Source organism: Megascapheus bottae, chromosome 5, assembly GCF_031878675.1.
Source record: "Megascapheus bottae isolate mThoBot1 chromosome 5, mThoBot2.hap1, whole genome shotgun sequence".
Lineage (NCBI taxonomy): Eukaryota > Metazoa > Chordata > Mammalia > Rodentia > Geomyidae > Megascapheus > Megascapheus bottae.
Genome location: NC_143513.1, coordinates 19,031,694 through 19,045,788, shown reverse-complemented (window position 1 = coordinate 19,045,788; position 14,095 = coordinate 19,031,694). Strand labels below are relative to the sequence as shown.

The 14,095-nt window shown below is 37.6% G+C and overlaps 1 protein-coding gene across 2 annotated transcripts in view; it reads left to right on the top strand.

Annotated features, from left to right (window-relative positions):
- Positions 1-14,095, top strand: part of Rapgef5 (Rap guanine nucleotide exchange factor 5) — a 233,291-nt gene that overhangs the window by 190,585 nt on the left and 28,611 nt on the right. For both annotated transcript variants that reach the window (XM_090332742.1, XM_090332741.1), the window contains exons 15-19: positions 934-964; positions 1,753-1,831; positions 3,965-4,114; positions 9,272-9,369; positions 12,551-12,673. In XM_090332742.1, coding sequence (XP_090188868.1) covers positions 934-964; positions 1,753-1,831; positions 3,965-4,114; positions 9,272-9,369; positions 12,551-12,673 — 481 coding nt within the window. The remainder of the gene's footprint in view (positions 1-933; positions 965-1,752; positions 1,832-3,964; positions 4,115-9,271; positions 9,370-12,550; positions 12,674-14,095) is intronic.

The following is a 14,095-nucleotide window of genomic DNA, read 5'->3' as shown; positions in this document are numbered from 1 at the left end:
AATAAAAAAGAAGGAAAGCCCTCAACTTCCTCTTGTGGCCTATGCTTCTAAATTTGTTTTTCTCAAAGCACAAAATACCTGTGCAACAGGTACCTTCTTTTCTTCCTGGTTCATTCGAAATTCCATACCCAATATGAAGTATGGTCTAAATAGTAAATTAATGAATATTGTGTTTTAAAATTAATACCAGGAAGTTGAAACATGTCTTGTGTGAGGAAGGTGGACTGAGGAGAGGAAGGTGGACAGTGGGGAGAGGAAGGGTAGGCAAATGAAGTCAAAATACTCAATGTACATATATAAAATGAAACTAGGAAATGACAATGGGTGGGATTGGGATACATTGAGAAGGGCTGGTAGAAGTGAGAGAATGGGTGGGGTTGGGATACATTGAGGGGGGCTGAGAGAAATGAGAGAATGGGTGGAGTTGACTATGAGTTCAAACCCAAGCTCCAGCTTCTCAAAATACTATAAAATAAAATAATTTTAAAAGTATTCTTGGTATAGTGCCAGTGGCTCTTTCTTATTAATCTTAGCTACTCAGGAGAATAAGATCTAAGGATTGTGGTTGGAAGCCAACTAAGGCAGGAAAATTCATGGGATTTTATCTCCAGTTAACTACCAAAAAGCCTGAAGTAGAGCTCAAGTGGTAAACCACTAGCTTTGAGTAAAAAAGCTCAGAGATAGCAACCTTATGCTGAGTTTAAACACCACAGTACTAGTACCAAAATAAAAAGTATTACTTTTATGCTTCTGCCCTATTTTTAGTGAGGTATATTTCTTATATGAAATATTATAAAGTTGCAAATTTTATTTTTGAAAAATGAATATTGTGTTTGTCTTTTTTCAAGAATGCCTGAAAATTAGCCTTCCATGACAATAAGTGCCCAGTTCTAAGTTTGGGACAGTGACTGATTTCTTCTTTTTCTCTTTCAGCACGGTGGATGAGTACTCACCTCAGAGGAAGGTAGGCAGACCTTTCTGTATTATAGAAATGGAGTGATTTACCCTGAAGATCTTTCCTTGCCTGAGTGTATCTGTGCATATTTTCATTGAATACTACTTAATGCAGGGCAGCCCAAGATAGCCGATTATCTGTACTTTTCTGCTGTGCCAGGGTTTCCCTGTGCTACTGCAAATCAGATTTTACATATGCCTTTGACTTTATTACTTTGTGGTATATTCTGAGTCTCCCATGTCCTACCCAGACTTATACCAATTTGAACTTTAAAATGTTCATGCCCCTGAAAAAAACAGACCACATAATGAATCTTGACCTCCAAAAACTAAGGAAGTTTTACAAAGAGAAATAGAGCCAATAGCAAGTGTGACCATATGCTCCTTTTAACTTGCCAAGGAGAATGGCAGGAGTGGTCACCAGTGATGGTTTTTGAAAAAGGTCAGTCACCATAAAGAACGATGTATCTAGTTCCTTTAGGAAAGTCATGGTACTATAATGGCAGTATGAAAAAATGTAAAAGGCAGAAGCTCAGATTGTTGCAACTAGAGCTTGGATGATAATGTTGGGAAAGGGAAACAGGGTTTTTAGCCAAGGGCCATACATACTACTGTTCAGAAACTCTACCTCCACATTCATTAACTGTAGCAACTCCCTTGTTATTTCTTTAAGATTGGATGAGTGGATTTCATATTAAAAGAAAAATTGGCTAGTTGTTTTGGAACATGTTGTAAACAGCTGTGTTTTTCCAAAGGGCAGAAATACATTCATTCATTGTTTTCTCTCTCTTCTCACAGAATAAAGCTCTTTTCCACCAATTCAGTCTTAAGGAGAACTGGCTCCAGCATAGAGGAACTGTGGCTGAAACAGAGGAAAGTGAGTCTGATTTTTAAGCCAGGGGGTTGGAGTTGGTCACCACCCCTCTCTAACAGAGTGCATTCACCTCCATCTAGCTGTCCTTTCAATCCATCATCCCCTCTGGCAAGCATGTTAGCATCACATAGGATGATTTTCCTTTTCTTTGTTAGTTTTCTCAGATCATATAATCCTAACCAAGGACTAAACATATATTTAATGTGGGAAGAAAGGGAAGCAGAGTTCACAGAGCCTCCTTTGTATCTGTGTAGAGGTGCAAAATACACTAGAAGTTTAGCTTTCCCCAGTTCTTCTCCCTGCCTCTGTCACCCACTGCTCCCAACTTAAAAAAAATCACCAACATCAAGGTGCAGGCTTAAGAGAAGAAAACCTTGGGAAGAAAGGAAGGGAAGGAATGTGGTAGAAATTCAGGTTGTCACAATACAGTATGTCCTTAGGCAGTTGGTGGGTAACAATCTTGACCTTCTTGCAGGTCATTCATTTAGTCAAGGCAAGGCTTATTTTTTTAAGTACCATGAAGATGCACTGTGATCCTCTGTTTTATTTAGGAAACTAAAGGGTCACAGTGTCTGCTACTGTGTGGATAAAGGTTGAGTGGAATGCTAAGCCAGGAAAGTAATCATAGATGCTAAAGTAACTCTGACATGCTCTTTTACCTCACCCTTTTCCATGTGCACAAATACAGAGTTTAAATAGTAGATATTTGCTCAAATTTTCTTAACATTAAAAAATGGTAACACCAAAATGCCATAAGTTCACCTCTTCTACTCTGTGATCTTTGTATATAATGTCTCTGACATGTGGATTTTGTATCATATTACATGTCATCTGCCCTAAGTGAAATAGCTAACGAAATTCCCTTCTCTCCTAATTCGTTAATTGCTGACGTCCCTTGTCCATTTGTCTTACAATTTAATTTTGCAGTTTTCCATACTGAGCTTCAAAGACACTAAATATTTCAAGGCTTCAGTCTCTTTGTTCATCAGTCTATTAAGCAAGCTATAAACTGACTCTACATTTAGTGATTTATAGACCAGATCTTTGCTATGCTCAAAAATTCCATTTTTCTATGCAAAGAAGAAAAAGCATTTTTTCTTTTACAAATCTGCTGACAAAATATGAAACAATTATTTGTTAAAAGCTATTGTTTTCTGGTGCATGCAACCAAACTAAAATCTGTCAACTGCTTCCTGTTAGTTTTTATTCTGAGACTAGATACCTGTCAACTTTTTCTTGGGCTTTTGCTTCATTCGCATTTCTGTGAAAATATTCCTAGGTTTATTTTTGTTGTGCTATTTAAATTGCATATAAAATTTCTCTATGAGCTCCACTTTTATTTTTCCTCACAGAAGGTAAGCTATCTGAATATACTGTTGTCCTTCTGTGTAATCTAAAGAAGCCAGAAGCCAGTGTTTTATGCACCCAGAATAACTAATGTAAGAAGCAGTGTGATGATGATGTCCAGTGCTCTTAACACTGCTTTTGCTATGCAAAGCAGAAAGAAAAATTTCCAGGACTCATTCACCCTGATAGTGATAATGTGCTAAGAATAATTATTGACACCTTTAAGACAATAAAAAGGAAATTAAAATGGCCAGGACTGTAACCTCTGTTTGGAAACCTAATTTATCACTGCTTTGATATAAAATGGGGGTGAAGGGATGGGAAGGGGGTCATTCTTGAATGACTGAGAAAGCTGAACCCAAAATCTAAAGGAGAGGACAGATTTTTTAGATAAGCTTATGAGAATTCTCCTAGCAAATATGCTGTTCATTATTGGACCATTGAGACCATCTGGAAACGGAGTATAAAATAAAAATTTATGAGTGAAGCATTTTAATATGCTGCTTTGGGAGATCTTTACAACTCAGAGAAGTGATTCAGAAATATAGCACACAGTGGTGTGACATCGGGGCCCCTCACTGTGTGGAAAATGGACCTGCTTTTGGTGATGCCTGTGTCTACTGTGTTTAGAAGCACAGTCTTGTAGGCCAACACCTCTCTTCAGACCTTCATATGCATTGTGAGTGTTTACCTGCATACACTGATACTGAAGAAAACAAGCTAGGTTACCTTGGTTTGGAAGTTTGCCTCTGGTGACCACAGTTCTGTTTACAAGCATTTCTTTTGCAGTCTTTTGTCACGTGTATATAACAGAGCACTCCTACGTCAGTGTGAAAGCAAAAGTTTCCAGTACTGCCCGAGAGATCCTGAAGGTTGTGGCAGAAAAGATTCAGCATGCAGAAGAGGATCTGGCTCTGGTGGCCATCCTGCTCTCTGGAGGTAAATTATTTTCTATCCTTGATTGTTAATCTTTCACTGGATCTTCTCCAAAAGGAGAGAGCAAACTCGCTGCTCCCTTCTGGGCCCACAGCTGGATGACCTGAGTTACAATAAGAATTGGCCTAACAGAAGTGTTTCCATGACAACAATAGGGTACCTTTGAATACTGAATTTCCTACCTAAGAAGTGAATAGAGAGGCTTACCAGTGTTTTGTAATGCATTATAAAGCTTTTATTTTGTACTTTATAGATCAGCCTTCCATTTTCATATTTAAATTAACTTGGGAAGTTGGTAAAGGATGAAATTACTGTAGGCAAAAAAAGAGAAAGATGGTCTTGAACTAGTTATGTTGCTAATTGACCATTTAGTTAAAAGAGTCTGTTTTGGAAGAAAGGAAGCTACAAAAAAACAAAGCTGACAAGGCAGTGTTCCCTCAGCTGGATGTGAGGAATGAGGCCCTGTGACAGTCTCACCCTCAGCTGGACCTTATTCACCCTTCCAGAAAGGTTTATTGTCTGTTTTGAATAAGATCACACAGATTACAAGCTGACACTATTGATCTATGCAGCCTGAACAGACATTTTCGTTTTTCACTGTGACTTGTCAGATCTCTAAGTCACTGGCCTCCTTTTGGGCCTACAATCTTTATTTAATATCTCATTAACCCTGAGAAAAGCACAAAGGAAGTGACTAAGCATCAGTAGTTGGAAAATGGGAGCCCTATGTGAACTAATCAACTGGAGATGGCTTGGGTGGGGGCGGGGAACAGAGAGATGGCATTCCCATTTCTCCTTTGTTACCATTCTACAGGGAAGGATGGAGCCCAGAATATCTGTGATGTTAAAGTATTAGTAAATAGAACATTACTCCTGCCTGCTTCATGGCTCACCAGCTGATGAAATGGTTCTACAGCCAGTCTAGCATATATACAAACAGAAACTTTCCCCTTAGGTTTAATGAAGGGAGTATTTCTACTCCCAGAACTCTCATTGTACATCCTATTAAAACATCATCCCCTTGGGCACTGGTAGCTCACAGCTGTAATCCTAGTTACTTAAGAGGCTAAGATCTAGGATCCCTGTTTGAAAGCCAGTCCAGGCAGAAAGTCTGTGAGCCTCATCTCCAAGTAACCACCAAAAATCCAGAAGTAGAGGTGTTCAAATGTTAGATCACCAGCAAAGCAAGAGCTCACGGACTTCAGTTCAAACCTTTGTAGACACAACAAAGCAAGCAAACAAACAAAACACAGGACCTAAGGCTGGGAATTTCACCCTGTGATAGAGCACCTGGCTTTCTTGTGTAAGGCTTTGAGTTCAATCTCTAATGATCCCAAAATTACCTACGGCAAAAAAGTAAGAATATGAAAAGCATATAAACCCTATGAATTTTCATCAGAGAGTGACTCAATTTCTAGTCAGTTATTTCATATAGGTAGGTAGGTAGATGGATAATATTTAATTGAGTGGCCAGAAGACAATGATTTTTAAGAAGATTAATCTCCACCAAAAACTAATATTTGCTTCTCAATGTAGCCCCACTGCAGAGAATAGGTCCCCATTCAGAGTTTTGTGCAAATATGTCCTACATCCCTCTGAATCTAACTGTAGACAGCCCTAGAACATGTGAGAATCTGGCAACTGATGAGTTCTTTTTTTCCATGCTGTGTCTGTCTGGTGGCTGTGAAGTACCACTTTTTTGTTCTGTTAGACCCATCAGCAGGGGAAGCTGTGTCTCAGGTGCTCAGGCCATCAGTACCCCTCGGTAGAAACACCAGCTTCTTGTGTGACTTATGCCTTGCATCTAGAAATGTGCCATCATTTCCATCCATTGGAAGCTTTCTTCTTTTTCTATAAAGAATCTTCCTGCTCACATCTCTAAGCAATAATGTTCTACTTAAGAAAAAAACACTGAGCTTAATATTTTCCTTTATCTAGTTATATAATTTTTAGCATATTAATAACAGATATGTTTATTATCACATATCCATCAGTGCGGCTTTCAATACCACTTGAAACATGCATATCATCCTAGAGACGATCAGTTTTCCAGTGCTTCTTATTTGATACACATTACTGCAAAGCCATTATAAATTACTGAGGAGGTATTTGGTTAAAAAAAAAACAACAATAAATCATACTGCTAATACAAATCAACTCTTGTTACTGGACAAGAGTTTAATAGTATTTATCTGAAGGGTATCAATGTATGTTAATTAATGCACCTTCTATCTGGCAAATATCATGTAACCCTTTTTCTAATTACAATAAAAAAAAGACTAAAAAAATAGTATTTATCTGGTAATTCCTATGTTAACTGGAAAACATCATGGATGTATTGCCATAATTCTCTTTTTATATTGCTGTAACCTTGTATATTTTCTGTAGTTTTACAGTCATTATTGTACCAGGTAGTTTGATGCAAGATTGTACTCCGTATATGAAAAAATCCAACAAATATCTAAATATTTTAAATTAAACCAATTATCAATGACAAACCCTTAATACACATAATTTAAAAAAATCTGTTTCTGAAATTTTTCTACTTACTCATGGCAGTAAAATAATTCTCTCAAATTAAGGCACTAATAGGGTAATACAACTCCCACTGAAAGTGTTCTAAGAATAATTTACATTTTAAACAGTGCATACATTTCTTATATGTTTGTTAACTTAATGTCTTTATCACTTAAAACCATAAAGAAATACATTATACAATTACAGAAATGATGTACCCCACAAAATGCTTTTTTAAAGGTGGTTCTTTTGTACAGTTAGTTCCTAATGACTCTAGTAGTAAAATAACTCAATATGGCTTGGCAAAATGCATAGATTAAATGTATTTTTTTTGTCTTCTCCCATCTCCCTACCTACAAAATTGCGGAAACACATACAGTATGTTGTAAAGCATATGTAAGATATTTAATTTACTTATCAACTCCACCATAGGCAATCAACAGTAAGGCTTTTTCATTCTACAGTGAGGGCACTTAATTTCAAGTAGTTACATAATTTTTTTTCATTCACTGCTTTTTCAGAAAAAAACATTCTTCTCTGTCTTAACATGGTTACGATGTTAAAGATTTTGTGGGTTTTTCTAACAGAAGCATTGTTATTCTAGTTTCAGCTAGTTTCTGGCTATTTTGTAGATAGGTAGGTAGGTAGATAGATAGATAGATAGATAGATAGATAGATAGATAGATAGATAGATCATAATAATAATCTACCCATTTACTCAGAGGTTAAAATTCAGTCTTGATCTTTTAGAGTATATTACCAAGCCTGAAAGGACCTCAGAACCCAGCTATTATGGAACTGCTTACTGCCTACTGCAGTTCTATTGATCTTTATAATACTGAACTATTAGGAACATATTAAAGTTATCATTTAGATACTCCATATTAAACAGAAATGTTCAAAACAAAGATTGGCATTTGAGATGTTTAAGTAATTTAATGCCTAACACTTCCTAATCATGCTACACAACCAAATAACCTTAGGAAAATTTGCCTCTATCACAGTAAAATAAACTTTACTGTTTTTCTAGACCATTCTTACATGCATTTTGGAGTTTCGAGGAGGATATAATTTGATCTACAGAGAAATCTATTGTGTTCTAAGAGGACTCTTCTTGTAAAAAAGAAAAAAGAAATAAAACAAAGGATGGAAAACAAGAGTGGAAAACATCAGCCTTCATTCATAGTCCAGAAATACAAAATAAGCCCAGCATCACTGGTTAACACCTATAGTCATAGCTACTTGATATGCTGAGATCAGTCAACCCAGTCAGGGTCTGTGAGACTCTGATCTCCATTTAGCTACCAAAAAGCTGGAATTAGATACGTGGGTCAAGGGATAGTGTGCAAAAAAACAAACAAACAAAAAACCTCAGGGACAGTTGAACTCAGGGCCTTGAGTTCAAACTCCAGGATCAGTTGGGGGGTAGGGAGAAGGAAGGAAGAAGGGAGGGAGGGAGGGAAGGTGGGAGGGAGGGAGGGAGGGAGGAAGGAAGGAAAAACAGAGTCATTCTTTTAGTTTTATCAAAAATAGAAAACTTACCAAAAGTAGTAATTAGTATTGATCAAGTGTACTAGCTTTGCATCTATGTTTAGGAACAATATATTGATTTTTAAAATAAAGAATTGAAAAGTAATTTGGCAGCTTGTGCCAAAAACCTTAACGCTATTTATTGCCTTTGACTGAGTATTTTCATACTGAGTGTATCTAAAGAAAATTGTATGCAGATAAGGATTTATGCAGGGATATTGACATCAGCAAAATATATTATTACTGCTGAGATAGTAGAACCCATTTATCAAGCACCTGTTAACATTTTAGCCCCTATGCCGTACTTAACATATATCATGCAATTTAATTTATATGCCCCATCCCCCCAAAGGAAACCATGAAATGGTCAACAATAGAGCAACAATTAAATGATGATATAATGGGCTGTGGCATAATGATTAAACATGCCATAGATAAGTAACTGGATAAGTAAGTAAATACCTATCCATACTAAATCTGTATAGAATAATTACAAATGTATGGGTATACAAATATTGTGACTGTGTATATTAAATAATAATTAGAAATCTGTGTGTGTGTTTTTGGAGAGAGAGAAACGCAAGTAACAGTTACTTCCTTTCTCTAACTGTAATGTGTTTTGAAGAATGACTAAACATTGCAAGGAAGAAGCAGGAAAGTGTACGCCGTGGGTACTAAGCAGTGGTATCTCTCCTACCACTGATCTCATTGTAAAAGATGCAGAACTGGGGCCGGGAGCGTGGCCTAGTGGTAGCGTGCTCATGTAGCATGCGCACAAAGCCCTGGATTCAATTCCTCAATACCACACAAACAGAAAAGGCTGGAAGTGGTGCTGTGGCTCAAGTGGTAGAGTGCTAGTCTTGAGAAAAGCCCAAGGACAGTGCTCAGACCCCGAGTTCAAGCCTCAGGACCAGAAAAAAAAATAAAAATAAATAAAATAAAATAAAATAAAAAAGATGCAGAACTGGTTTCACTGTAAAAGATGTAGAGTTTGTTCATTTTAAATCAGCTTCAGTAGCTTTTTAAATTTCTTTTTGGGCAATTTTCACTCTACATAGATTGTATAGGCATACTGCACTTCTAATTACTCTTTTACATTTTCTTTTAATAAAGAAAAGCATGAACTTCAGCCAAATGACTTGGCCGTTACCAAATCTCTGGAGGCGTCTAGTCGGATCTGTGTCTACAAGAAGGACCTGGCTGACACATTGGTAAGGATCTTTAGCCTCAGGTATCAGGCTCAGTGTGTCTATACATATTTTTTTTTACTTTATAAAGAAACTAAGTATAGTTTTGGAGGTACAAAGTCCTGGAGCCATATCTGCTCATGGGTCTTTTTGCTGGCAGAGTCTCAAGGCAGCATGTAGCATGGCATGTAGCATATGATATGACTGACATAGGATGAGATGGGGAGTGTATGTGTCTATATTGCACATGCTTTATAATGAGAAAAAAGCATCTATTTCTTCCCCTTATGAATGATACCCTTGCAAGATATTACTGCTTTTCAAATCACAATGTGGCCCAATCCCTAGAATTCTAAAACCTTCCTTAGTGCAACCTTACTGTTATCTGATCCCTTGGAATAAGGGATTTGAGTCAAGTGATTTCCTCACTCATGGAATCTTAATTTCATTTCTGTAGGTAGATTAGGCTGAGAAATACAGTTGGACTTACTGTCCTTCGATTCAGTGAATTTGATGAAGTACTGATTTTTCATTTCCTTCAAGGAAGAGTAGATCACCAGGTTTCCGTGTGTAAGATGGAATCTATCACAATGAGTTAACAGATGCCACTGAAGAGCAAGTGTTTGAGGAAATGTGGAATCTACCACTCACATTATTTTCACTTTGAATTTTAAGGGCATTGGTGGATAGATTGATCCTTTTTGCTGTTATTGTACCTAACTAACTTCAGTGTTATGATTGCTTTCTGAAAAGTAAGGCCAATCTAGCCTCATCATTTGAAGAGAAAGAGTGTGTTAGTGTGATCGAAACATCTAGAGTCAGGCTTCTCCTCTCACATAGTCTTCAGGTAGTCTTCTAGCTGGCCCTTTTGTATATGTAATTGAAGAATCCTTTTGGTGACCATGGTTTAACCAAAATTGCTTTAATAAAAATATTTTATATGAAACGATCTGCAGTGTATCATAATAATTTTAATTATACATATGTTTATACTTATTACCAGACATGAACGTGTTAAATGATTTATGTGTCTCCTGTGACACTCCTAGCCCTCCTGTGTGGTTCAGAAAGGCTGAGTAATTTTCTCTAGCTTCCAGCAGCCAAGTGTGCTAAGATTTTAAATTCTACCATGTTTGACTCTGAAGCTCCTGCACATCCTTTCTATTTGTACATAATGAGGCAGGAGAGAGAACCATTTGCATGAGCCTTTCCTGTGCAATCCATCATCAGGTCACAGGTCCTGTGTAATACGTTGGTATAGCAAGACAGACTAGTTGCTACAAAGCATTTTTGAGTAAACAATGAAGTTGGTTTTCCTCTGCCCCTCAGAGGGCAACCATCTAATCCTAGCTGGTGAGAGGCTTCTTATAGTGAAGACCTTCTGCAGCATCTCTCCCTCATACCCTGGTCACACAGGCTTCATGAAGTTTCCTGGGGTTTCCCTGACCAGGGTCAGCCTCAGTGTCCAAGCCAGGTCTTGGTGATGTCTGACGGAACAGGATGCTCTAAGAGGAGCTGTGCGCCATCTTGTCCTCAAATGTTTCCCTACAGATTTTAGACACCATTTCACCTGTTCTGGAAGAAGCAGATTTGGGTATCTCATTTCCAAATTTTCTTTAAAGTAGAACATTGACTAGCACAGGAAACCACTAGTACTCACTAGGCCTTTCAGTATATCAGTGAGTTTTCCTAGAGATCAAGACGTGAAGCCATCCAGAGAAATGCAAAGTGTTTCTGACACAAGGTAGTGCAGAGAGGGCAGAATCAGAGTAAGGAGTACATTTATGGAAGTGGAAGAAACAATAAGACAGGTAAACATGACCTTCCAGTAGACACTGGTATAACTTTCCATCTCATGTTAAGTGAGTCTGTGTTGTAATGTATCTTGTCCCATTCTAGCCCCACATCCCTGAGAAGCCCTGGCTTCCCCTCTCAGCATCTGTGAGCTCCTCCGTTTAGTCAGTGGAATCTGTGCTCCACACTGCATCCTACAGTGGAGATACCAAGGCAATCTGTACCTTGACCTGACATAAAAAGATTCAGTTCTGTGGAGATCTTGCATTATTCAATTTTTTTTTTTGCCAGTCCTGGGCTTGATCTCAGGGCTTGAGCACTGTCCTTGGACTTTCTCAAGGCTAGCACTCTACCACTTGAGCCTCAGTACCACTTCTGGCTTTTTGCTATGTATGTGGTACCAAGGAATCGAACCCTGGTCTTTGTGCATACTAGGCAAGCACTCTACCACTAGGCAGAAGTCCTGGCCCCATTGTTTGTTTCTTAATGAGGACAGTTTTCATAATTGTAAAGCTTCTAAAAATGCAAACCATTTCTTTTTTCAGGCTAGAAGGAAGGATTAACACTTGTCAGCTAAAATGTCCCCTTTACCTTATAGTGCCATTTATTTCTGCAAATTCCTACCCTTTTGGCTTTCAACCCTTCAAATGAGAGAAGTTTATTTCATTTGAAAAACATCAAGTATTTTGGGAAAGTGCAAAATTGCTTTTTAATAACATAAACAGTGGTGGTAGATTGCACTGGCATCTGATGATTTCATGCCACATTTGTAAGGAAGCCCAGTCACCAGCTTCATAGCTACTAGGTCCCATGTATGTAGGGAAAAATAGTGAATATATAAAATAATCAGCTGCCACGGGATAGGAACGAGATAGCTTTTATTATTTTTTTCATTTCATTAATGTTAGAAATTTGTTTTTCTCTTTTCACGGGCATTTTAATAACATGTGTAAATGTATGTGTGGGATGAGATTTGTTAAACCTATTTCCTGTAAAAGCCATGTCTGCCTTTATTGAAGTGCACTATGACATTTCTTTTGTTTGTTTTTGTACTAACCCTCCTGGCACATTAATTCTTACCAGAAGCCAAAGTGATTCCAGGGCTTTCATTTTCATTATGCTGTCTGCCAGGGCAGTGTTTTATAATCAGGTTTGTGAGTGGGTGAGTGGGAGCTTGAGGGGGAGGGGAGAGGCAACCTCAGGGGCATATCTGACCACAGTCTCCTGCTTCCATGACCCTTTCCTACATTGGCTAACTCACCGAAGGTGAGCAGACCAGGGAAAATATTAAGTGCACTCAGGAAAGATTACTGTCCTAATCTAGGCTTCTAGGACCTTCCCACAGGTACCAATTCACTGTAAAGCATTTGGGAATTACTAAGACTCCTTTTACTTCTATTTGCCGATTTAGAACCCATTCGCAGAAAATGAGGAAGCACAGCAAAGGTCGATGAGGATTTTGGGAATGAACACTTGGGATCTTGCTCTGGAATTAATGAATTTTGATTGGAGTCTGTTCAATTCAATTCATGAGGTAAGTAGGGAGTGAAAGCATGAAAACACTAAGGCTGCTTTAACTGAATTTTTCTTGCAGATATTTGTATGGTGATTGTTATTCTAAAATGCCATGAAAGATGTGACCCAAGATAGCTGGGGACTTGAGATATGTTGAAGGTCATCCTAACGAAATAAGAATATGTGACCATGCTTTATTCCTCCTAGAGCAATTCTGTGCTAAAGCTTTACATTTGCATATACATTTATATGGGTGTATAACTTACAGATATATGATTTGATGTATGTATATATAATGCTGTAATGACATTGAAGAAAAATTTTGTCTTTTGTGTTAATATTTGTACTTCTTTTCATGAATTATATAATAATCATATGAGAAACACTTCTGTTCATGTCTATATATGCACATACATATACTTAAAATAGTCCATAAAATTTAGACCGTGCTGTATGACTTCACTCATACACGTTTTGGATATATTTAATTTTTCTATGTCCATTTCTCCCTTGGGAAGGGATTATAATGTTTATAAATGATAGATTAGGAGGAAAATGCTACTCACAATTAATGAGTAAATTTGGCAGTGGAAAGACCTACAGGAACCAGGAGATGAAAAATGTTACAGCCTTTTGTAACCATATGCTGCATTTGTTTGCCATGTACTGGAATTGGTTTGTTCTGGGGTGGCCATTCCTTCTGAGAGGGAACTATATGCCCAATTTAGAGAACTTCAGGTTTCATTTTCTTTGGAAAATCTTCCAAAGTTTTTCATATTTTTCCTCATTTAAAAGCTTTAACAGCAACAACAACAAAAAGCTTCAACATTGTGGTGTAAATTTGAGGAAACAGGAAATTAATTCAGGCTAATGACTAGTGGCCTTGGAATTATTAGCAGAGTTAAATGTGTTGCTACTGATGCCGTTGTGAATTCTATATAATGGAGAATTCCATAACATCTGTGTGGATTACTTCTATAAAAATACTCTCAAAAACCAAATCTGAAAAATGAATCTCATCAATTGATTTGTGCATGATCATTCTATTTAAGTAGTTAACTAATCCACTTGTATTTGTAAATTATTGGTCCTTACCCTTAATCTCGATTTTCTTTCTGACTATATCTTTTGACATCAGTGGTTATCAAAGAGCAGACACCCATATCACCATCATCAGTACCACCTGGAAACTTGATAGACCTGCTGATATTCAGACTCCAGCATGGCCTTGCCCATATTTAGTTGCAGTTACTTGGGAGGCTGAAACAGAAATATCACTGAATCTACATGTTCAAAACCAGCATAAGCAACAGAATGATGGATGCAATATCACAAAAAAGGGGGAAAGATGGGCCGGGATTTGGTCTAGTGGTAGAGTGCTTGCCTAGCATGTACAAAGATCTAGTACCACAAATGGTGTTGTGGTTCAAGTGGTAAAGCA